At 46.6% G+C, this 26,078-nt stretch overlaps 1 protein-coding gene across 4 annotated transcripts in view; it reads left to right on the top strand.

Moving 5' to 3' along the window:
* The window catches only part of stat6 (signal transducer and activator of transcription 6, interleukin-4 induced), a 231,692-nt gene that overhangs the window by 121,846 nt on the left and 83,768 nt on the right, over positions 1 to 26,078 (top strand). For all 4 annotated transcript variants that reach the window (XM_060938425.1, XM_060938423.1, XM_060938424.1 and 1 more), the window contains exons 6-9: positions 12,530 to 12,621; positions 12,749 to 12,897; positions 22,733 to 22,867; positions 25,901 to 26,074. In XM_060938425.1, the coding sequence (XP_060794408.1) occupies positions 12,530 to 12,621; positions 12,749 to 12,897; positions 22,733 to 22,867; positions 25,901 to 26,074 (550 nt within the window). The remainder of the gene's footprint in view (positions 1 to 12,529; positions 12,622 to 12,748; positions 12,898 to 22,732; positions 22,868 to 25,900; positions 26,075 to 26,078) is intronic.

Below are 26,078 nucleotides of genomic sequence, written 5' to 3'. Positions count from 1 at the left end.
AGTAAACGTTAGTCGTGGTAGTAGATCGGAGTATGCTGTCAACCATGCTGAGGGGTATCAAATATGGTGGGATTTTACCTCCACTCAGGGTGCTGAGAGAGCTACTTACTTCTCTCATCAGGTCCTGCATTAGGTCTCGGATTACTCGGACGTACTTGACTTCGCTTCTCATGATTGCTGCTAGCCTGTCTACGGCATGTACTGTGTTCTTGATTAATGTAGAATGCATGTTAACGGTTAGTATGGTTCCCTGCAGGGTTTTGCCTAGGCCCTGCAGCTCCTCCTGTTGAGTTAGTAGTCTACCCTGGATTTCTGGCATTTCTTCCTTAAGAATGTTCATTTCTCGTTTGACCGCGGTTAGGCTAACGGTGTTAACGGCAGAGAGGCCCATTGAGAACAGAGAGCCAATGGCGGATGCAGCAGTAAGTAGTCCTCCGAGGAACCGTTTAGGGCGTGTTTTGCCGCTGAGTTCCTCCTCAGTGACTATGAACTTCTGTAACTGTTCGAGCATGTGAACTGTGGTACGCTTGGCGTGTTCGATGTTGGACCCAATCTCGGAGTCAGGCCCGGTTTCGAGGTTTGTTTGTGTGGGCGATCTAAAATGCTTACGGTACACGTCCCAAGGATCGAGGCGGGTGTACACGCGCTGGGTATGGACGCGGCAATTGGTGAGGAGCAGTCCTGGGGCATCTTGGAGAACAATGCCACTCGGCGGACCTGGTTCCACTATGTTACCGGCCAATGTGGTCTGCAGGACTAGGAAGATACCGAGGATCCAGAGAGGGGCCATTCTGCAACATACAGGAGTTTGTTATTCCGATTTGAGTGATAACGAGGGTGGTTACTTATAGATGCACGCTTATGGATTGAGAGGCATGCAACTAAGTTGGGCAGGCTATAACTTATTGTTTGTCCACCCCCCTATGGAGTGTGGACTGCTCAAAAAGCTTTATTTGGTTGCTATGGACCCATCTATACGAAGGCGCCTGGCTGGGCTTCGAAGTTTTGATGCGGTAGGCGACGGGGGACAGTTTACCGACGATTTCGAAAGGGCCGGACCAACGGGGTAAGAATTTTCTGGCTACTCCTACCGGTTTGGTGAAATTGAAGTATAGGACTCTGTCGCCTACTTCGTACTCACGGTGTGTCGCCTTTCTGTCGTAGTAAGCTTTCTGTCCTTTCGCACTCTTTTCGAGGTGTTCCTGGGCCCACGCAAACGTGGCCTGCAAGTGGCGTTGCAAGTCGGTGACGTACTGGTGTGCAGTGTACGCGGTGGCAACGCTTAGGTCCTCTGGTCGGTAGAGGAGGTGTAAGGGAAGAACCATTTCACGGCCAGTCATCATTTCGAACGGGGTGACTCCGGTGGTGCGGTGAGGAGTGGACCGAATGGCCATCAGCACCAGAGGGAGTTTGATGTCCCAATCTTTGCCATGGTGACTCACATACTTGCGAAGCATGCTCACGATGGTTTGGTTGGCGCGTTCGACCTGACCGGAAGACTGAGGATGATACGCGATGTGGAATTTTGCCTCGACTCCGAGCATCTCCCACAACACTCTCATGACCTCTGCGGTGAAATGAGTACCTCGGTCGGAATCAATGGATAGGGGCAAGCCCCAACGGCTGAACACATGGTTCATAAGAAGGAGAGCGGTGGTCTCTGCGGTTTCGTTTGGGGCGGGCAAGCATTCCACCCACTTCGTGAACGCGCAAGTGACGGTCAGGAGATACTTATTACCTCGAGCTGATTTCGGCACCGGTCCGACCCAGTCTATCTGGAGATTAGACCAGGGGAATGAGATGCCTTTGCTTTGCAGTGGGGCGCGGTTCAACGGTTGGGCTGGTCGGAATTGGCAGCAAATCAAGCACCCTTTAACATACTCAGTAACGTCCTGAATCATGAAGGGCCAATAGACAATCTGTTGGAGTGTCTGGTAGGTCGCCTGAGCGTTCCTATGGCCCCCGCACGGGCTGTCGTGAGCGTACTGCAACATGACCCCCCTATGATCTGTGGGCACGACCCACCGGGGAGGTCCCTGGTTGCGTGGTGTGTACACCAGGAGTCCTTTCTCGAGTTTTAAGCAGTTTTTGAGATTGTGAAGGTGGTTTAAGTCTCGGGACTGTTGCAACTCTTGTGGGGAAATTGGGGACGCCACGGGGTCCGCAAGGAACTTACGGATTTGGTGGATCACGGGATCCCTTTCCTGCATAGACACCAGGTCGGCGTCCTGGGGCAGTCGGCCGAGTTGCACGGTTCCTGCTTGGGGTACTGCGTCAGTTTGACCTGCTCTAGCCTGTCGGCGAGTAATCGCGGTTACGTTATGGCGTGGCGTCTCGGGAAGCCATGACGGCTGGAATTCCCAAAGGGGGCCGTCTACGGCTCCCGCTTTGGCGAGGCCATCTGCCTCATCGTTACCGACTTTGTCAGGTCCTGGGACTTGAGAATGTCCCTTCACCTTCTTCCAATAGACGCACATTCCCTGTTCGGTTATGAGTCGATCGCATGCTAGGAAGAGTTCGGAGTGTTTCACTTCCTTGCCCCTTGCGTTTTTCATGTCCTGCACCTTCCACGAGGGAAAGTGTGAGACGAAGCTATGCCTGGCATAATTTGAATCAGAGCAGAGGACTAACCGCTTGATGTTCTCACGGGCAGCTTGTTGCAGGACGATGAGCACGGCTGCTACCTCCGCATATTGGCTAGTCTTAGCCCCAAGTCGGTGTTGGTATTTCCCTTGTATAGGGCCGTTCGCCCATACGATACCGACACCGGCTTGGACTTTGCGTTCATGATGGAATGAGCATCCATCTATGTAAGCGGTGGGGAGGTCTTTGCAGACGTTCTCGTCATAGTAGTGGTGGTCGGAGGGGAGAGCAGGTACGGTTGTTAGTTCGGTTTGATCCGGACTATTCTCGCAGTCGCAATGCTGGCATTCCGCCAGCCCTCGGCCAAGCACCATCTTGTGGTTCTGGGCGTACTTCACCTCGACGTCGTAGCCCTGTAGTGCCATCATCCAAGCTGCGATGCAACTGTTCGAAACTCTTCCCTCTCTCAGCCTCTGGCTGTTCAAGAACGAGACCGGTTGATGATTGGTCTCTATCACCACCTTCTGGCCACCAATGTAACTGCGAAAGTGTTCAACGGCCCAGACCGTGGCCAGCAGGGCTTTTTCGCAGTCTGAAAATTTCAACTCCACAGCACTGAGGGGCCGACTGGCGTATGCTACGACACGGCGATCTTTGTCATGCTGCTGTGACAGTGCAGCGCTCAGGCAGTGGGTGGAGAAACTAGCCTCCAAGAAGAACGGTTTGTCTTTGTCGGGATACGCGAGGCAGGGAGCAGAGCAGAGCTTCTGCTTCATGCTCTTGAACGCGAGTTCTTGAGGCTCACTCCACTGGAAGGGTTTATCCTTCCGGAGGAGCTCGGTGAGCGGTCGTGCTATCTCCGCGTAGTCCTCGATGAACTGTCGGGAGTAGTTGCAGACCCCTAAGAAGCTCCTGAGTTCGGGTACGTTGGATGGGGCTTTGATATCTTGGATAGCCCGCACCCTCCCTGACTGGGGTTCAATGCCATCTGGCCCGACGCACAGTCCAACGTATTCAACTTTGGTGCGACACCACTGCCCTTTGGTGACAGAGAGCTTCGCTCCTGCTCTGGACAGCTGAGACAGAACATGGCGTATCTCTTCGAGGTGTGCATCAAAAGTCTGTGACCTAATGAGGATGTCATCGACATAGATCAAGTTGCCACGAGCTGCGGCATCGCTCATTGCCTTATGCAAGAAGATGTTGAATTCAGCGGGGGAGTTCGCGTAGCCGAACGGACATCGGTTGAAAGTTAGCTGGCGGTTCCCAAAGGAAAAGGCCAGCTTGTGCTGGTCAGCTGGATCCACGCGCATGGTCCAGAATCCACTCGCCACGTCGGCGGTGGAGAAGAACTTTGCACCCTTCACCTTGGCAAGTTCTTGATCCAGATGGATCATGGGCCATCTTGACAAGGGCACTTGCTTGTTCAGCTGCCTATAGTCAATGGTGAGACGCCACTTGCCGTTCGGTTTCAGCACCGGCCACAAGGGGGAGTTGTAAGTCGAGTTACACTCGCGAATGATCTGCTTTTCCAGCAGAGTGTCCAGTGTTTCTTGTATTGAGTCGTATGCGGCTAATGGGATTTTGTATTGCCACACGAACGTCGGTGGAGCGTTCGGATCTGTTGGGATTCGGACGGTGTGGATGTCCGTGACTCCGCAGTCATTGGAATCTCGCGCCCAGATCGCCTTGAAGTCGTAGAACAGTTCACGGAGCTGTCGTCTCTGGGTGTCCGTGGTCAGGCTGTCAGCTTTCACCAGCTGTTGTTGAACTTCTCGTTCGAAGCCTGGGTACGGTTCACCTAGAGCTGAATCGACGACCTCAGTTGCAGGGGTGTCGTTGCTCAATTGCGTGGCAAGAGCGTACACCAGCATGTGTTTCGGGGTGTCAGTTTTGGTCATGACTATGCGCTCGTCGCAAAGCATGTCGTGAGGTTCGACGCGGATCATGTGGAAAGGAAGAGTGATCCAGGGAGGTTCCACTGGATCGGAATGAGTGTCCGGCGTTGGCAGCTCACCAATGACTGGAATGGTGAGTTCAAAGTCATGGAATGCCTGGTCTATCAGAAGGCCTAAAGGCCGACGGGCGGGGATCGTGATGGCGTCCCGCGTGGAGTTTTGAACCAGGAGGTAAGCGGAACGATGACTCACTTCAAGCAGCGGAGTCCCACACACGGCTAAATCGAGCTCCATGAAGAATCTGAGAGGCTGGAAGAACGCCTGGGGGCTACGAAACTGTTGGTCTTTCATGATGACCAGCTTAAGAGGGGAACCAGCAGTCCTAGCGGGAATGACAATGTCAAATTCGCTAGTGACATGGCAGGCTTGGGGAATCGTTTGTCCTGACCGCATTTGTTCCGGGTCAGCTTGGAACGGGTGCTTAGCAGCGTCGGCTTGGGTCCAGATGACCCGGTTGACTAGGTCCAGTTGGGCTCCCAGTCTGACCAAGATGTCTGCCCCAATGACCAGTGGGTCAGGAAGTCCGGGGACGACACTCAAGAAATGAAGGAATTCTCTCTGACCGATGGCGAGCGACACGGCGCAGACGCCTGTGGCTTTGATGGGGCTCTGGGGTTGTTCGGCTGACAGTAGCCGGTGGCTCTTCTGCACAAAGACAGGGGAAGGAGTGCTCTGACGCACTATGTCGAACCACGTTTGGCTGATGGCTGACTTCTCTGACCAAAGCGCTAACCTGACGCCAGGTGCCGTGACGCCGTTGACAGCAATGTTGCCAGATATCCAGGGGTAGTACCTGGTTGGGGCAGATTCGCCAAAAAAGCAAAGGAAAGACGGGTGGCCATCAAGCGCGTTGCGGTTGAGAAGAGTGTCGGTTGAGTTTGGTGCGTCTTGACTCGGCTCAGGGGGGAGCGGAGTGGTCTCGAGGTTCTCGGGGACCTGCCCTGACTCAGCTATCGGTGGAGTAGCCTCCACCCTAACTTCATCGCAACAGGCTCGATCGTGACGACGAGGATCTGGGGTCTGTGGGGACGCGACCTGGGCCCACAGTTGCCCACGACGACAGTCAATGAGGGGCGCTAGCCTATCTAGTAGGTCTTGGCCAATGAGGAACGGTTCTACACCAACAGAGCAGATGTAAGTGGGGTGAGTGATGGACATGCCCTGGAAAGTGAGTTCTAACCATGCAATGGTTGTTACTGGGGCTTGATTCTGGGTGAAGCTAACCAAGTTGACGTCACAACGTTCGGTTCTGATGGGTCTACCTTGCGCGCGCCGCGCATCAGAAACCTCTGCAAAGACTTTGGAACACATCAGGGTGATTTCTGACCCGGTATCCAAGAGAGCTTGGAGGGAAACGTTGCCTTCTACCACCACTGGGGTATAGATACGCTTGGCGTTGCCTTTCCTAACCAAATCTCCAAGAAACTGCGTCAGGGGTGCATCCTGCGGGTCAGGCTTCACTAACGGAGGGGGTGGTTTCAACTCATCGCTGCCTATTGGGCAGGGGTCCTTTCCCCACCCCACGAGGTAGACACGCGGTGGTGGTGGGGATGGGTCCCGGCCTAGTCATGCTGACGGTTCGTCCCTGTCCTTGCTCGGCTTACCCTTCCTGTTCTTATTGCTCAGCAGTTGTTTAACCCGTGCTAATTCGGTCCTCAATTCTGCCATCCCAAGCGGCTCTTGGTTGGCTTGTTTAATCCGTGCTAATTCAGCCCTCAGTTCTGCCATCCCAAGCGGCTCTTGGTTGGCTTGTTTAGCGGTAGCTAGCTTAGGGCTCCGCTCCCTTCGAGAGGAGTTGCGATGGGGCCTTGACTGTCCGCTATTCTGAGATTTAGGGCCGTGACTGCCAGGTTTGCGGTTACCTTGCCCTTTGGCGTTGGGGCCCTGTTCCCCCTTGGCTCCAGCTTGTCGAACTTTCCAGTTACCTTTGGGTTGACTCGACGTCTGGTGGCCGGGGTTTGGGTTCGCCCAAGGGGGCCCGCGGTTTGGGGCTTCACCCCCTTCTAGGCCTAAGGACTGACCTTCCTGCTCATATAGGCTGAGGACTCTGGGATCGTCCTCGTGGCGGTCCGTGGGTCGGACGAACGTCTCCCACGTTAGTTGTGCGGTGCGACGCATTTCTCTCATAGTATGGGGGCGCTGGCGACACGCGAGTGTTACTTGGTTACGGATGCACGGGTGAAGGTTATGGAGGAAGAGGGACTTGAAGTTGCGATCTTCCTCTAGCCCGGGCTCGCTTCTGCCCTGAAAGTACGCTGCACGGAGCCGACGGTAGTACTCGCGAGGGTGTTCGCTTCGTTTCTGTCTGATCAGAATAGCACCCATCGTCGCAGCAGTCTCGTCCTCGTACAACGAGTATTCCTCTTTCAAGTACTTGCGTATCTTCTTGTAGTTGTCGAGGACTGACTGCGGTAAGGTCTCAACGAATGCTCGTACGCCACTACCTAAAGTTTTCCAGACTAGTCTGGCCTTTTCATGCGACGTAGCCTCTGGCAGGTCCAGGAGGCTACGCTCGATTTCCCGGAAATAATCATTAACGCTTCGGTGTCTATGATTTTCCGGCTCAAAACGCTCTATGTCTTTCGCAAGGACGTCGATTTGGCGGATCCTAGTTTTGCGTTCTGCGACGAGGCGTTTTGATTTTGACCCGTAGGGGTCCTCGCTGTCTTCGCTATTTGAGCTGCTCTCATATCGCCTATGTCTGCGTTTCGGCTTGTAGGCGGCCTCTCCGTCAGAGGAGTCCGAGGGTACATAGCGCGGCGTTTTCTGCGGGCTAGAGGCTGCAGCGATATTGAAGCGCGAGGGGGTGTAGTGGGGAGTAAAGTAAAAACTCCCAGCGCCACGAGGTGGCGATCGCGCGACTTTCACGCGAGTTGAGCTTGAGTGCGGTGTCTGATCTACCGTTCTAAGCTCAGGTTCTTCCTCCTCCAGAGCGGAACTCTGTTCTTGGGAGGGTTTGGCCGATCCCTCATCTGAGCGACGTGCTTGCGTCACTTCTTCTCTGAGGTATTCTATTTCGCGCTTTAGTTCATCTTGTGTGGCTCTCAGGCCCACGAGGCTACTCTCCGCGCTTTCTGCTCTCCTTTGAGCTTCGGCCAGTTGTCGTTTTAGTGTTCTTTTCTCTTGTTCGAGGGTCATACACACATGTTCCATTTCCTTATAGTAGATCATGAACAATTTGGGTAGCCCTTCTGGGAGAGTCATAGTACGCTCCTTAAGTTCCCTAACGGCTATGTGTATTTCATCAAAGCGAGCCTTTTGGTCCAGATCACAGAAGTAATTTCTCCTATCCTCCGGGACTTGGCCTAAATCGCCTACAACGTCGAAGAGAGAGAGGAGGGGCCCTTCTGACTCCCTTGATGGGGAACGCGACATTTTGTTCGAAATGTATTAATTAACTTAAAGGAAATTAATACTAGGTGTTGATTAGGTTAGAATTTAATTTAATCCAAGTTGCTAAATAATTGATGTGGTTTCTTAGCTACTTTGTTTTCACTAATGTTTCACTTGTATTAATTAGCTCAATTAATAATTAGTTAACAATAATGATTATTATTATTAATAATATTAATTAAGTACTTGGATTAGATATTACTCTAATGTACTAATCAATTAAACCAGTTTATCAGCTAACTGTGGTTGGCAGCTGAATTTCAGTTCTGTGATTAACACACTGTTAATGATTCACCATTAAAGTCATCTGTGTTATACCTTGGCAGTTGATTTTGGGTATACAGCAGTTTACAAGTTATTGTTGAGAAATTCACAAGGTCATTAAACTATTCCTCACACGGGGCACCACTTTAATGTAGGTTGAATTGGGATTAATTAAATTATAAATTATGTAATAATTGATAATTAAATTAATCAATTTATAAATAAAGATCAGTCTCATAAAATCTTAAATTATTAATCTTAATACTCACCGTGAATGGTTACACTCAAGATTAATGGTAGCTCTGTATTAGATGGGAAACCCAGTTGTATACAAAAGCTAAATTCTGAAGGAAAAAGGAGTTCTAAATAGTTGACCTTGTGAATAAACAACAGGAACAAGTAAAATGCAATTCAATTTTATTAGCTTTTATTTGTCTACTACTCACTAATAATAATAAACTCAAAATACATTCAATGTCAGCAAAGGTAATAACAAGACAAAACAATGGAACAATTACACCTGGACTATAAATTTGAGGGAAAGAGAGAGAGAAAGAGATAGAAGGAAAAAGAAAAGAATCCCTTGTGTGTGCGTGTGTGAGGCTAGGGCAAGCCGATGCATGTGTGTGTGTGTGACCTAGCTTGTCGTTAGCTAAAACAAAGGAATGTTAGCTAAATAGAACAAAGGATTAGCTCTGTGGCTAATGTGTGCTTTGTGTAGGTATCTGTGGGCAGATGCTAATGACTAGCCACTCTGGCAATGCTTAAACAAAATGGCGGTCAGTGCCTAGGTGTCGTATCACAGGTAACTCAATGAGGAAGGTATCAAAATGGCGTCGGAAAAATGGCGCCTGCAGGCCTAGTCGAGAACACAAGCCTACCAGCTAGCGTATCACCCTGAGGTAGCTAGCAATAAGTTGCTAAGGAGAATCTGACCACGCTACAGCTGGATCCAAACACTGCACTTAACAACAATTTCCAACAGACTATCTAGGCAAAGAACTCAACGCGAGAGAGAGAGAGAGAGAGAAAGAGTGTGAGAGAGTGTGTATATGTGTTGGATGGAGAGAACTAGGCCTTGTAGCGGTCTAGCCTCGGAGCTTAAAATAACAAACTTGTCGCTGCGCTGCTAATCAGATAGGGAAGCTAGCAATGGAGTTAAGGAAAGATATCATGCAAGATACCCTGTCTAACAAGTTCAAAGAAAAAAAACAGAACCAAAACAAACAATAAAAACAAACAAACAAACAATAAAAACAAACAAACACCTTCCGTGTCTGAGCGGGTATGCTAAATAGCTCAAAGCTTAAACATGACCCTAACAACCATCTGAATAAGCTACAAATTAAAAATTTGCCCAAGTGCCTACTCAATGCGATGGAAGTTCTTTCTCCGATGTCCGCGCTGAGGGTCGCAGTCCGAGGAGAGGAGGTTAGCGGCGCGTTGCGTCCAACCGCGGCTAACGAAGCAGGGAGATGAAGGCCTAGCTGGCCCACGGTGCTTCAGGAGAAACCTCCGGTGATGCGTCGACGAGAAAAAGGCTGAGAGGAGCGAAGCTGTCCGCAAATGCCTCTTAGCGTGGAAAACTACTTAACTGTAGTTAAACTTTGCAAAGGTTTAGAATCGAAACCACTATATCGCTGAAACTTAGCGGGTCGTTCAAAAGTTCGGCCGAAACTAATTTGAACAGGCTGTTCTCAGACAATAGCGGTTAGTCTCAACACTGTAGGCGAGCGTGCCTACAGTCCGTCCGACCACTCCAGTAGTCAGAACATGAGAGAGCGAATCGAGGCGCTCTCGATACAGTTAAAGCAGTTCCACTTTACATCACATCCGGGTGGAGCGCGCAAGGAATTGTGGGATCGTTATAGGGGGCGCTGGCGAGTTACCAACACTTCTATGTTTAAAAAAATATGATGAAGAGCAGTAAACAGTAATACATGAAACAAAGTCGAGATCTGGTATGAGACAACCCTTTGCTTGAAAAAAAAATAGCAGTCTCAGGTACTATGAGTGCAGTTTTATGCGGAAATGAGCTGTAGGTCTTACTGAGCATCTTCCAGAACCAGCCACAGTTCCTCTGGACACTTTGACTGTCACACTCGCGTCTTCATTTTGCACCAAAACCCAGTAGCCTTCAGCATGTTTTCTTTTTTAATCTGAAAAGTGGGCTCTTACATAATATTTAACAGTTATTCCATGAAATCGAGTCGTGCATGAGCTGATAGTCAGCTATAAGCCATGTACGATGAGACTGAGTGGAATAACTGTTTTATTCTATCCACAGTCACTGGATTTTGAGAAACAGAGCATTTTTATTTTTTGCAAATTCGATCAATATTTATATTTATACAAAATGTCCGACAACATCATTTCCGCTTAGAATGTAAACAAACTGGCGAAATGATGGGAGCAATTTGTGAAAAATGCTATAATAATTATAATAATAATAATAATAATAATCATCCATCCATTATCTGTAGCTGCTTATCCTGTTCTACAGGGTCACACTCGAGCTGGATCCTATCCCAGCTAACTATGAGCGAGAGGCGGGGTACACCCTGGACAAGTCGCCAGGTTATCGCAGAGCTGACACATAGAGACAAACAACCATTCACACCTACTGTCAATTTGGAGCCACCAATTAACGTAACCTGCATGTCTTTGGGGGAAACTGGAGCACCCGGTGGGGACCCATGCAGACACGGGGAGAACATGCAAACTCCACACAGAAAGGCCCTCGCCGGCTGCTGGTCTCGAACCCAGAACCTTTTTGTTGTGAGGCAACAGTGCTAACCACTACACCACTGTGCCGCCCTTAATAATAATAATAATAATAATAATTCTTCTTGAACATTAAAAAAATAAATAAAAAGCTATGTTCTTACAAGGGCGGCACGGTGGTGTAGTGGTTAGCGCTGTCGCCTCACAGCAAGAAGGTCCTGGGTTCAAGCCCCGGGGCCGGCGAGGGCCTTTCTGTGCGGAGTTTGCATGTTCTCCCCGTGTCCGTGTGGGTTTCCTCCGGGTGCTCCGATTTCCCCCACAGTCCAAAGACATGCAGGTTAGGTTAACTGGTGACTCTAAATTGACCGTAGGTGTGAATGTGAGTGTGAATGGTTGTCTGTGTCTATGTGTCAGCCCTGTGATGACCTGGCGACTTGTCCAGGGTGTACCCCGCCTTTCGCCCATAGTCAGCTGGGATAGGCTCCAGCTTGCCTGTGACCCTGTAGAAGGATAAAGCGGCTACAGATAATGAGATGAGATGTTCTTACAAGCCCATGAGGCTCGCTCATTGGGGATAGATTAAGGATAAAATTAGCTCATATTTTAAGTTGTTCAAATTCTGTAAAGCTGCTTTGCGACAATGTTTATTGTTAAAAGCGCTATACAAATTGACTTGACTTGACTTGACCATCAAATAATTTCATTCCATATTTTGTTGCTTTTTTTTTGTATTTTTTACAGTTTTGTTTTCGAGTTGAGTTTTTATTTCGTCCTTGGTTGGTTCAGCAACACAATCCACCATTTTGTTTTTCTCTACTCACAGTATATGAGCTGATATCCTAGTAGCAGAGTAGCCCATCAGAGCACACGATTGCTCATATCCAGTGAATGTGGATAGAATAAGCTGCTTTATTTACTGACATCCAAACATTTTTCTGTAACATTTAATTTTGTCCTGGAAAACTAATATTGAGATCTCATCTCATCTCCTCTAGCCGCTTTATCCTGTTCTACAGGGTCGCAGGCAAGCTGGAGCCTATCCCAGCTGACTACGGGCGAAAGGCGGGGTACACCCTGGACCAGTCGCCAGGTCATCACAGGGCTGACACATAGACAACCATTCACACCTACGGTCAATTTAGAGTCACCAGTTAACCTAACCTGCATGTCTTTGGACTGTGAGGGAAACCGGAGCACCCGGAGGAAACCCACGCGGACACGGGGAGAACATGCAAACTCCACACAGAAAGGCCTTCGCTGGCCACGGGGCTCGAACCCGGACCTTCTTGCTGTGAGGCGACAGCGCTAACCACTACACCACCGTGCCACCCAATATTGAGATCTAAAAAAAATAATAATAATTTACTGAGTTGATAATGTAGAAGTCATAAAAAAAATCCCATAACAAAATTTGTACAAAAAAAGATTTCCGAAGACTTTTGCACAGTAAGTGTTACCGCACGAATATGTATATCGTTCCTGTTTACTTCCCCCTGACCAGTTTGTTGATTTGTACCTCATTTTCCTGTTTGTGCTGTTGTGAATAGCTTGTTGTTTCAGCGTGATTCTCAGTCTCAATCTGTCCTTCTCTGTGTATTTCTCCACAGGCCAAAACGAGCTGGAAGTCAAACAGCCAGATCAGGTCACTAAACAGAATCGCATAGCACAGCTGGAGTGGAAATATCAAGGCTTTACGAAGGTAAACACTCGACACAAACGTCCATTCACTGAGCCTAAGGTATGCTTTGGAGACAGACCAGATGCAAACATAAGCATCTATAGTAGCTCTAGTAGGTGAATGGAGTGGTTTGTGTGTGTTTACACAGAAGCGTCTGCAGTTGCTGCAGGAGGCAGTGTGTAATCTGGAGCAGTGCCAAACCCGTCTCATTCACTGCATTAAATCTTGGCGCTGGGAGCAGCTCCGCTCCACCATTGGCCGTAGTTTCGACGACAATCTCCTCCCTTTGCAAACAAGGTAAGCTTAGGAAAACATTCTAATCTGACTCCAGGTTGCACCTACCACAAAGAATGTGTAATACTCATTTACGTGTATGAATGTGGTTGTGCAATCTGCTTTGCGCGGGACTGTCACACCCACATTTTTTCACACCTTAAAGTTAAGGTTAAGGTTTTTGTTTTGTTTTTTAATTTGTCATTTCAACCATATACAGTTGGTACAGCACACAGTTAAAACGAAGCAATGTTTCTCCATGACCTTGGTGCTCCATTAAACATCACAGTAGAGCCCTGCACTCCCGCGGGACCCGACGCAAAGCAGTGCGGCGCGGGACAAATTTTGAAAGCTCATTGCGGGAGGGGGCGTGCACAATGCGGGAGCGGGCGGGAGAGGTGATAAGCTGCAGTCCCGCTAACTAAAAACGTGTTTAAAATAAAATTTATAAATTATTAATTTATGTCTATCATATATAATTTGTGCTGGATATTTTATTTGGCATTAACGGTCATTTAATGGTGAAATACCATTCGCACTGTCAGCCAACTTCGGGTTGTTTCTCTGAATTCCGACAATAAACGAGACCATCCGAACACATCTGAAAACATCGTGGTTTGAACTGTGTTGGTTCAAATCAACTTGGTTCAGACCAAGTTGGTACTACAGCTTTGGGAAACAGTCGTTTTTTGGATGTTAGTTAGTTCAAACTTGCATCGTACCATATTGGTTTAATGCTAACTTGGTTGGTTGTTTGGGAAACGCACCCCTGAACGTGAGCTGTAGATATTTATGCTCAAATCCACTCAAAGTAGGGGGCGGGGCACCATCACGCTGTGTCTTTAAATTATATTAATTTCTTATAGGCCTACTTGTATTTCCTAGAATGTAAATGTGAGGCGTGACATATAAGCTATGTGCAATGTACAACATTCTTAATATCCACTGTAGATTTTGGTAGGTGTGTTGGGTATCTCTGTAAAGCCTCAGCTGCGCATGCCGCCTGGCAACGCGCACCCTCGCTACGTGCGCTAGGTGAAGGATTGGTCAGTGGAGAGCTCAGCTAAGCTCAGCATGTTTAATTCCCCAAGCCAATGACAAGAACTTTCGTGAGAAATAACGTGAACGTCTGCATCATGCGGGATTTGCGGGCGGGAACGGGACAAAATATGGCAGGCGCGGGTGGGAGCGGGACTCAAAATCATAATTCTTTGCGGGAGCGGGCGGGAGCGGGACTGCACAATGCGGGAGCGGGCGGGAACGGGACTGAAAATTCTGTCCCGCGCAGACCTCTACATCACAGGACTACAATCTACAATACAACATAAAGTGCAAGAGTGCAACACTGCAGACAGTAAGCGACACGATAGACAAACAATAAACGGATAATAAACAACACAAACAATGTAAGGTGCAGAGTTGAGTGTGCATATTACAGCAGTTTACCAAGTCGTTTTTTTTCATTTAAAAAACGGCCCATCATACCTTTTATCCATTTATAGTTGCATTTAATGTTGAACATCCCTGAAACAAGTTGAGTACGTTATTTAAAGCTATAAAGTCTTTTTTTTTTAAACTAGCCTCTCTTTTTCTCTCTGTTGAAGTTAAAGGTGTCATTCCACGACAAACCGTTTAATACTTGCTCTTTTTTGAAATACCATAGGTCACTCCGAGTTGCATATGCATGCTGCACGTGAAAATGTTCTTCTACCCCCATTCCCTGTATTAGCCTATGAAAGAAAATAGACAGAAACACGAGCTAATCAGAAAAAGCCCTACGAACTTACGGCACTTCGAAAATTAGTAGTCATGGCCTCGCCCATAACCCACTGGAGGGAGCATCTCAGTGCTGTTAGCCAATCAGAAGCGATATTTTTACTGTCATGAATATTCATGAGTAAGAGCTGAAATCCTGTCGTTCTCTCCCCACCCACTCCTCCACCAAACTAGAACAGCCTGAAACAGGAGCACCACAGCATTTTTTTCACCAAAACCGGCTCACAGGGCATTCATTCATACTAGACCCCACCGCACAATTAATGAAAAAACGATGCAATGACACCTTTAATAAGACAAAAAAAAAAAAAGAGTCCTGAAGACTTTCCCCATGCTAACTGTCACTAGACATTGAGATTGGAGTCTTTTTTTTTTTTCAAAAATGTTAATCCCTGTGTCCGAAATCACTCACTCATTCACTACTCCCTATTCACTATCTAGGGAATTACTATATAGAGGACTATATAGTGAGCTCATTGGTAAAATGAAAAAAAAAAAAAACACTTTCGGACACTACTCCGTCGTGCCGTTATTTATGTCATTATTGTCGCACAATTAAAACGTGCCAGATCAGTCGGCTGGTGGGTTTTCAAAATAATAAATCCATATTATACTGAGCGTATTTCCCACGTTAATAAATACAAAGTACTTTGTGTCTGCTGCATCTTTCAGTTCTTTAAAATCAAGGCTGAATACTTTTTCTTCTTTGCCGTTGCATTTGATTAAATCAAATTTGAGGCTTTTGATTTGATTTCTTTCAGTGCAAGCGCAATGCATGATGGGATATATTGCTTTGGTTAGTGACCATCGGTTGTACACTACTTTTTGTGATGCATTGTGGGATACTTTGAGTGCACTATACAGGGTGTAATTGTTGGGGTTCACCCAGAAAGAGACCCCGATTCCTTCGTGGGCCACCCTCGGATCCGGGACGAATGATAGAACGATAGAAACAGACAAGGGAACACCTGAGTTGTTCACATGCCAGTTTATTCGCACAGTCACTTCGTCAAAGATGAAAGATTACAAACACCTTTTATAACAAATCATAATCTCTCCAAACGGCTATTGTGTCTGTCAAATGTGTGTGTGTTTGTATGTGACCTCAGAGAGGGGTGTGTGTGTGTGTGTGTGTGTGTCTATGGGAGGGTGTGAGTGAGTGACATCATTTTGATATCTGTGTCTATGTGCTAGGTCAGCAAATCACATCTTAATTCCATATGTATGTGTGTGTGTGAATGAAACCTTCAATCATAAGCAAAATAATATTTCAGCAATTCAGCAATTTCATTTACATATGTCAAAGCGCGTGAGATGTTTTTACGACAATGTTTTAAACAAAGACTATGTTTGGTCTAACAAAGAAGTGTTATTCTCCACTGGACGAAGGTCAGGCTACACAGGAACAGTTTACTGTCATAGTATATGCAATAGTCCAAAATAATAAAGGATCTTAAAAAGCTCTAAAATATACTATAAGTAATATATACTATAATATATACTATAAAAATATAATATAAGAGTCTTAACTCTTTGTTCAGCAATAAGGCTACCATTACATCCAACATTAAAGTGTGTGTGGGTCGATCTGACACTAAAACAGACCTTGGTGGGTCCTTCAGACACTTCTCTGTTCAAAATACACATTTCATAAACAAAATGTTCCCAAACAATGTCCAGCCGAGACAGAAGGTCATTTTTAACTGAACCTTAAGTTAACTCTTAATTTTGTCACCATTTTAATAATAATACTTATAAGAATAATAAGAATAATACTTATATATAACCCTAACAGTAATAATGCTCACTATACATTCGGACAGCACTACAAAATGGTAAACTCACTATATAGTGAGTAGGGAGTGATTTCGGACACAGGGAACGTCTGCGAAAGCATAATAAATTATTATTCCTTTTTATTTCTTAAATAACAACACAGTTTGTTCCATCCATCCATTATCTGTAGCCGCTTATCCTGTGCAAGGTCACGGGCAAGCTGGAGCCTGTCTATCCCAGCTGACTATGGATGAGAGGCGGGGTACACCCTGGACAAGTTGCCAGATCATCACAGGGCTGACAAATAGAGACAAACAACCATTCAAACGCCTTCACATTCACACCTACAGTCAATTTAGAGTCACCAATTAACCTAACCTGCATGTCTTTGGACTGTAGGGGAAACCAGAGCACCTGGAGGAAACCCACACAGACACCATGCAAACTCTACAGAAAAATGTCTGTGAAGATTCTCAGTCATCCAGGTACATAGTAATCTGTGGTTGGTAGAAGAGAGCAACTGGACTTGCTTGAAGATTCTTGAAAACGTTTCACCTCTCATCCGAAAGGCTTCCTCAGTTCTGTCTGACTCTGTTCAGTGATGGTCATTCCAGGTTGACAAAAATGAACGATCCTCTCTGGCTAAGATGTCTGCCAGTTTTCTGGAAGTCCTCTCATACTCCCGCACCAGTCGAAGGGATCTCATCCCAAAGTGCGTAGAAACATGTCTGTGAAGATTCTCAGTCAAGAATCTTCAAGCAAGTCCAGTTGCTCTCTTCTACCAACCACAGATTACTATGTATCTGGATGACTGAGAATCTTCACAGACATGTTTCTACGCACTTTGGGATGAGATCCTTTCGACTGGTGCGGGAGTATGAGAGGACTTCCAGAAAACTGGCAGACATCTTAGCCAGAGAGGATCGTTCATTTTTGTCAACCTGGAACGACCATCACTGAACAGAGTCAGACAGAACTGAGGATGCCTTTCGGATGAGAGGTGAAACGTTTTCAAGAATCTTCAAGCAAGTCCAGTTGCTCATTTCTACCAACCACAGATCTCTACAGTAAAAGGCTTCCATCAGCCACAAGGCTCAAACCCAGAACCTTCTTGCTGTGAGGCGACAGGGCTAACCACTACGCCGCCCCAGCACAGGTTATTGTTAGTCTTATGGCAAGATCTGAAGTCTTTCATTTTCTATGTGAGCCAACGTCTCTAGGCAGTGAGCAGTGTCATGATTGTTGGTGGTGTGTCTTGGCCACTGAGGGCATCAGAATAAAGTTGAGGTCTGGGCAGATTTATATAGTAATGAGCTATGATGCAGTTTGGCAGAAACAAATCAGAAATTAAAGCCGCTGGCGGCCTTGACGGGCCCTTGCACATGTGGTTCTGCAACCCAAGACATTCCGCTACCCAACAAAACAGTCACATGTCATATATTCATCAAATGTTCAAAGGTGATGTGCATGTTGCCCAATCCCTTCTTAAGATCTTATGAGGTTGCTAGGACAACTATCATGATTCATGTCATTTTTGTACTGATCTAAGGGTTCTGAGTAAGATTCTAGCCATAAGTTCTAAAGGGTTTTGTTTCAATTAGGGGGCGCTATGAAGTCCCTGGGACAAACGTCTGTGGCTGAGAAGCGGTTACAATGATTGATGTGTGTATCAAATTTCATGAGTTTTCGTGCATGGGAAATGCCTCAAAAAAGGCCAAGCGTGACAGAAAAATAATAATAAGAATAATAATCCTTCGAAAAACAATAGGGTCTTTGCACCGAACAGTGCTCGGGCCCTAATTAGAAGTGCTCTGCTCTAGAGAATACGAGAGAACACAACTCTTGCGAACCTTTTGGTTCAGTTCAAACTCTAGCACAGTGGAAGAGAAATTAATAAGTGTGGCAGGTTTCCACATTACTGGCTCAGACTTTGGCTGAAGCCTATAGAGGCGCCTGTCTGGATGTGTATGTTTAACCAAGTTCAAGGATGTTTAAGAATGGAATCAGTATGCCAGCCTCAGGTAGTGATTCCACTGCCAACTAACCACCACTGCCAACTAACTATGTACATGCTATGTTATATAACGTCAGGTCACAATGTAACACACCAGTGTGGCATGCTCTAGGGCCAAGTTTACATTAGACCGTATCTGTCTCGTTTTCTTCGCGGATGCACTGTCCGTTTACATTAAAACGCCTGGAAACGCCGGGAAACGGGAATCCGCCAGGGTCCACGTATTCAATCCAGATCGTGTCTGGTCCGGTGCTGTGTAAACATTGAGAATACGCGGATACGCAGTGCTGAGCTCTAGCTGGCGTCGTCATTGGACAACGTCACTGTGACATCCACCTTCCTGATTTGCTGGCGTTGGTCATGTGACGCGACTGCTGAAAAACGGCGCGGACTTCCGCCTTGTATCACCTTTCATTAAAGAGTATAAAAGTATGAAAATACTGCAAATACTGATGCAAATACTGCCCATTGTGTAGTTATGATTGTCTTTAGGCTTGCCATCCTTCCACTTGCAAGTGGTAAGTGACGCGCATGCCCGACATGCACTGAGATCACACACACAGCGGGTCAGTCCCGAATCACAGCTCGCGCGCTCTGTGAGCTGCGCAGGGCTGGAGTGCGCACCCTCCAGAGGGCACTCGCTGTTCAGGGCGGAGTGATTTGGAGCGCAGGATGCCTGCGGAGCCGAGCGTATCCGTGTATTGGCGTTGCTGTGTGCACGCGAATCGTGTATTGGTGTTGCTGTGTGCACACTAATCGTTTTAAAAACGTTAATCTGATGATCCGCTGATACGGTCTAATGCAAACCCCACCTAGGATACTATCCAGGAATGGAACAGGTTTTGCAACATTGGTTTGAATCCTGATGTTGACATAAAAGGCTGAGTTCAGACCTGCCCAGGTCTCTAGTTTATGGTGTATCTTGTTTGCTTACAGGAACATAAATACAAAGAAAAAAAAACAAAACTGCATGTTGAAATTTGACTTAGCAGCACAAAAAAAATCACACCACAAATTTATTTTAATTCGCTTATTTTCTTCGCAAATATGTATCATAATTGTTCATTATGTTCCTTTTTTGATCGATTTCTTACCTTCACATTTAAAAGATTTCCTGAGGTTAACTTATCACCTACTTGTGGTCATTCTATATCATTCAATGTTACCAGTTGACATGGGGGTTTTGCTTTGCAGGCCTTTGAAATAAAGTTTGTAAGACGGAAGTATTCCAACCATGGTGACATGATGTCAGATGCTGAAGGGGGGGCAGGGGGTGTACGGGCAGAATCTGTGGCAGGGGGAGGAGGGGCAGAACAGGGAGGGAGTTGAGCCTCCTGACCGTCTGGTGAAAGAAACTGTCCTTGAGCCTGCTGGTTTTGGCCCGGAGACTCTGCAGTCTCCTCCCCGACGGCAGCAGACTGAAGAGGCTGTGAGATGGGTGGGTGGGGTCACCTGCAATCCTGATGGCTTTGCGGGTGAGGCGGGAGTTATAGATATCCATAAGAGAAGGGAGAGAGACACCAATGATCCTCTCAGCTGCTCTCACGATGTGCTGCAGAGTCTTGCAGCAGGACACGGTGCAGGCGCCGTACCACACGATGATGCAGCTGGTCAGGATGTTCTCGATGGTGCCTCTGTAGAATGTGTGCATGATGGGGGCCAGGGCTCTTGCTCTCCTCAGTTTGCGGAGGAAGTACAGATGCTGTTGGGCTTTTTTGGCCAGTGATGTGGTGTTGTTGCTCCAGGACAGGTCTTCAGAGATGTGCACACCCAGAAACTTGGTGCTGCTCACCCTCTCCACTGCAGCACCGTTGAAGCTGTGCCAGGCCCTCAATTCTCTGCTATTTTTTCCTGCTTCACCATGACGCAATTCAAGATACTACATCATGCGTCACGTGGTGGGCTTTACAGCTGATCACACCAAGGTGCTTGCTGACCGCCGATATTTATTAGTTTGGTCCTACGTTTCCTTTCCTTCATATGTAACATAACGTCTTTCCTTCTCACTTTCTGTTATTGTAGTTGGTCTTTCACGTTTCATTCACGCACTCATGTCCGCCATTTTTCTCTTCTGTTTCAAATTTGTATCCCACAATGCCTTGCACGAACGGGGAAAGCCCACCACGTGACGCATGATGATGTATCTTGAATTGCGTCATGGTGAAGCAGGAAAAAATAGCAGAGAATTGAGGGCCTGGCACAGCTTCATAAATATATGAAGATAAACTTCATATCTGGTAGTGACCGAAAGAATGAGATCACGGATACAAGCGGTAGAAATGAGTTTTCTCCGCAGGGTGGCTGGGCTATCCCTTAGAGACAGGGTGAGAAGCCTGGTAATTCGGGAGAGACTCAGAGTAGAACTGCTGCTCCTCCACATCGAAAGGAGTCAGTTGAGGTGGTTTGGGCACCTTGTTAGGATGCTCCCTGGACGTCTCCCAAGGGAGGTTTTCTGGGCATGCTCCACTGGGAGGAGACCCCGGGGTAGACCCAGGACACGCTGGAGAGATTACATCTCCTGGCTGGCCTGGGAACACCTCGGTATTCCTCCAGAAGAGCTGGTGGAGGTGGCCGGGGAGAGGGAAGTCTGGGCTGCTCTGCTTAGGCTGCTACCCCCGTGACCCGGATCCGGATAAGCGGTAGAAGATATATATATCTTCTTCGGCCTCCGTCCGTCTACGTAAACGATGGTGAGTTGCACCTTGTGCAGCATCTGCGGTGTCTGTAGAGTCCAATTCTTGAGTGACCGTCCTTATTGCAGATGGAGCAGATAAAGTCTGTGTCATGATGTGGTGTTTTTTTTCTTCTGTTTTTGGCATCTGTGCTCTCTTAGCTGGCTCTGGTCATCTTCCGCTCGTTTTACTCCGATTTTGACAACATGCCTCCATGCGGAACGGTCTAGGGCAATGTCCTCCCAAGACTGAGTGTCAGTGTGTGCTGCCTTGAGGTCTCTTTTGCATGTGTCACTGTATCTCAGATGTGGGCGGCCAGTTGGACGTGTTCCACACTCCAGCTGTCCATATAGTAGGTCCTTGGGAATGCGGCCTTTGTCCATGCGGCACACGTGGCCGAGCCACCTGAGTCGGCGTTCACTGAGCATTGCGGAAATGGTCACTGATCTTGTCCTTTTGAGGACCTCAGAGTTGGTGACCCTATATACAGTATATAACTTCTTTGCGTAAAGTGTTATAGTAACATGTAACCAGAAAAGCTATTAAATTCTGTTTACTCAAGCAAATATAATCTACTTTACCACGAATAACAAAGGAACAATCAGGTCATTCTCATACACTAAATTCTCTGTTCAGTTAGTGGACAAAAACAAGACATCAGCAAGACGTTTCCACCCACAGAACTGCCGCTCACTCTGTTTTTTGTTTTTCACACCATTCTGTGTAAACTCTAGAGGCTGTTGTGTGTGAAAACCCCAGGAGATCAGCAGTTTCTGAAATACTCAAACCAGCAGCCCATCTGGCTCAAACCGACACCCATGCCCCAGTGAAACAAAGTCACATTTTGAGATCACAATTTTCCCGTTCTGATGTTTGAAGTGAACTTGAACTGAAGCTCTTGAATTGTATCTGCATGATTTTATGCATCGTGCCGCTGTCAAGGGATCGGCTGATTAAAACAGCAGGTCTATAAAGTGGCCGGCGAGTGTATAAGCAAGCGAACGCACCATAAAGAACAATCAAGATTGTAAAAACGTCAGAGAGAGCACTGAGTCTGTTGAAGTTTAATTGCTGGTTTAAGCACAGAAAAGTGTTTGTTCTGCCGTGAGGAGATCCTGATGATCCCAGAGCTGTTTGTAGCCAGGAGCCAAGGGAGCAAAATTGGCTGTGCTCTTTGGATGGGAGAGATGGCATAGTCTCGCTGTCCTGTTAATCGGAGTGACACCAGACAGACCCAGGTGTCTGTGAGCTCATGGATGTGGAAGAGGGTAGATAGCGCGTCTTCCGAGGCAGCAAGAGCAGCAGTTTGAAAAGATGCAGTGGTTAACTTCATATGTCTCAGAGGAGATATTGTATATGTTTGTCCCACTTGCCCTGGTTGGTTAGTTAGTGGGTGGGAGATGCCAAGACCTACATACCTGTCAACCTTCTTTTTTTTCTTTTGGCTTGTTTAATAATGTGCAGTGTGAATCCAAACCAAATACCAAACGAACCCAAGGTATCAATCATTAAACTTTTTTTTTCTTCCCATTTATGATAATTTTTCTTTCTACTGCCTTTATCTGCCGAATGCAACCCTTTCGGTTTCACATTCTCAAATTCTCTCTTGCTATCTCTTTAGGTGTGAACAGTTGCTGGGTGTGAATGGCAATTTGAGACAGGAGCTCATGTTGGTGAAAAGGGAACATGGAAGTGGTGAACACATTCACAAGCTGGAAGAAAGCCTGAACCGCCTTCTGCAGACTCTCATCCAAAAGTACATCCACACTCAAATATATTCAGTTTGGACTTACCGTATTTTCTGGACTATAAGCCGCTACTTTTTTCCTAGGTTTTGAACCATGCGGCTTATACAAAGGTGCGGCTATTCTGTGGATTTTTCTTCCACCGCTAGGGGCGCTCTAACCAGAAGTAGAATCAAAAATAAGATAGACGGAAAATCAATGCAAAGAAGAATTAGCAGATCTTTAGCAGATAGAACACGCACGACAAATTACTAACTGGTAATTATTTTCAAATCCAGCGAAGATGATTAAAGTGACTTGTGGTTTCAAACACAGGAGAAATGAAGGTAAATAAATACCGGTTATTTTCTCTTGGTTCTGTTCCGTTTTAATCAGCAAAGTTGCTGCCGTGTTAAAAGGCACTGTTCGGAAAGAATCTGTTCAGGTACATACATGTACATTTACAGTACAAAATCATTCTGTACATGCAGTAAATATCAACATAGATATCTGCGGCTTATAGCCCGGTGCGGCTTGTATATCTTTTTTTTTTTTTTTTTTTTTAAATAGAGCGGATGCGGCTTATATACAGGTGCGCTCTATAGTCCAGAAAATACGGTATTCCTCTTCTTTAGTCTTTGGGCTGGGTTTTTCCCCAACAGGTTTTTTTTTTTTTACTCTTAATAGTACTTTTAATCCTTGACGTAGTGAACTATTATCACAATGCATTTATTGATAGAGACTTCAGAGCGCTTCTGTCGCTCTGGATAAAGGTACGGGTATCTGCCAGATACCATAAAATGTAATTGTAGTCAATAAAGTGTCTGGCACAGTTATTTGCCTTTTTGAATTTTGATTAAAATCAGTAGGGGAGAGCAGGGAGACTTGGGACAAGTTTTCAGCTTTTGTAGATTGTGTGAAACTCTTTGCAGGTTGCGTCACATTTGCACTGCATTAGAGAGTATTTCCTGTACCCTCTTACCACAGCATTAGTTTCTCAACTCATCACATATACTGGCCTTCAGGCTTCAGTATTTCTGTCATTATTTTTTGTGGGAAGATATGAGACATTCAAGGGAGATATGGGACATGATGTTGGGAGACATGGAACAAAAATAAAATACATAGGTTTACATGTTTAACTTTTAGTTAATTATCAAAACTCGTAACGTATGAACTGTATGAACACATGATGCTGGTGCAGCTATAGAAAAATGTCAGTTTACCCAAACCTGTCACATCGTCGCATGCTCGAGCCTGCCGCAGCTCGAGCGGCCGCTGTCATTCATGCGCATGGAGCGTGTTGTGTGCACCTTTTGACACATGATCATTGGATCCACCTGTTGCTGCTTTGAGTGCAATCAGCACGCTCATAAAAGGATGCTGGCAACACAACAGCACAAAGTATTATCACAAGTACCATAGTCAGTCCAGAGCCCAAGTCCATGCCTAGTCCGGAGCCCAAGTCCAAGTCCATATCTAGTCTGGAGCCCAAGTCCATGCCTAATCCGGAGCCCAAGTCCATGCCTAGTCCGGAGCCCAAATCCAAGTCCATGCTTAGTCCGGAGCCCAAGCCCAAGTCCATGCCTAGTCCGGAGCCCAAGCCCAAGTCCATGCCTAATACAGAGCCCAAGTCCATGTCTAGTCCAGAGCCCAAGTCCATGCCTAGTCCGGAGCCCAAGTCCATGCCTAGTCTGGAGCCCAAGTCCAACTCTATGCCTAGTACAGAGCCCAAGTCCATGTCTGTTCTGGAGCCCAAGCCCCCATCCATGTCTAGTCCGGAGCCCAAGTCCAAATCCATGCCTAGTCTGGAGCCCAAGTCCATGTCTAATCCAGAGCCCAAGCCCTCATCCATGTCTATTCCCGAGCCTTCATCCATGTCTAGGCTGGAGCCACCATGTCCAGGCCTATGCCCAGGCCCATGATGATGCCTGAATCTATACCAGAGTCCATGCCCAAGCCCATGTCTATGCCTGAGCCCCCGACCATCCTTATACCCTGGTTTAAGGCTCGAACGGAACCCAAGCCTCCACTTAACCCCAAGTTCTGGTGCCATGTCTGCCCAGTGCCTGAGCGGCGCTCTGAAAGGACTTCTGCTCATACCAGGTCCTTAACCTCGAGGCAGCCTAAGGAGGATTTTAGCTCCCGGAGGGACCCTCTTGGGGGGTGTTTCTCTCACACTGTTACATACTCAAGCCTGGGGCAGCTCTAGCGGCTGCTCTCTGCTACTTTGAGCACAATTAGCACATTCATCAAAGGACGCTGGTAACACAACATCAGCACCAAGAATTATCATGAATACCATTTGCATGTTTGTTTTTAGCCATGTTTATGACTCTGGTTAAAACACTCTTTCTGTTTGCATTTGGTTTTGTTGGTGTTTTTGTTACTCTGACCTTGCCTCATATTTTGTTTTTATAATCTGTATAACACGCCTGTAAAATAAACCTCTTTCTGCACTTACATCCATCTACCGGTGCTTACCTGACAAAACCTGATTAGACAAAATGGTTCTGTTCTCAAGAAGGAATGAAATAAGCTTAATCCTCATGCAGGTACACGCCCACATTTAAAAAAAAATTAAACAATTTTCTATTTGTGAACCAGAAGAAAAAACCTGTAACATGATGAACTGTCCCAACTCTCCCCATCTGGCCATTTTGAAAAAAAAAATCCTTAAATATATTTTCCCCAAAATTTAAGTTTAATAAATAATGCTTTATCTGGTAACTCTAGGCTCCATACTTTAATTCCTAACAAATCCCAGATTCACCAGCGTACATTACAATGTAGAATGGAGGTGGAGGCAAAGTAGAAAATACAAGGTTTGATTGACAAAAATATTTAACTGCACAATCCTTACTGCAGTCTCCAGCGTCATGACTCCAAAGGAAGTAGGTTGCTCTAAGGGCCAACATCTAACTTCTGATGGAATCTAAAACCTGATTGGTTGAAATTAATTAATGGGAATGCAAACTGTCCCAAGTCTCCCCTATACATTTAAATGTAAAAAATGTTATAAAAGCCTGTATATTTGTTTCTCATTCTATTTTATGGTTCCTCAGCTCCTTGGTGGTGGAGAAGCAGCCCCCTCAGGTGATTAAGACCCAATCCAAGTTCTCCAGCACTGTGCGCTATCTTCTGGGAGAGAAAGTGGCTCCTGGGAAGCCGGTGCTCCTGAAGGCACAGATCATCACGGAGTCACAGGCCAGAAACATCGGACAAGGGCTTATACCAAAGTAG

This window comes from Neoarius graeffei, chromosome 13 (assembly GCF_027579695.1).
Source record: "Neoarius graeffei isolate fNeoGra1 chromosome 13, fNeoGra1.pri, whole genome shotgun sequence".
NCBI lineage: Eukaryota > Metazoa > Chordata > Actinopteri > Siluriformes > Ariidae > Neoarius > Neoarius graeffei.
This window is presented reverse-complemented; position numbering and strand designations above follow the sequence as displayed.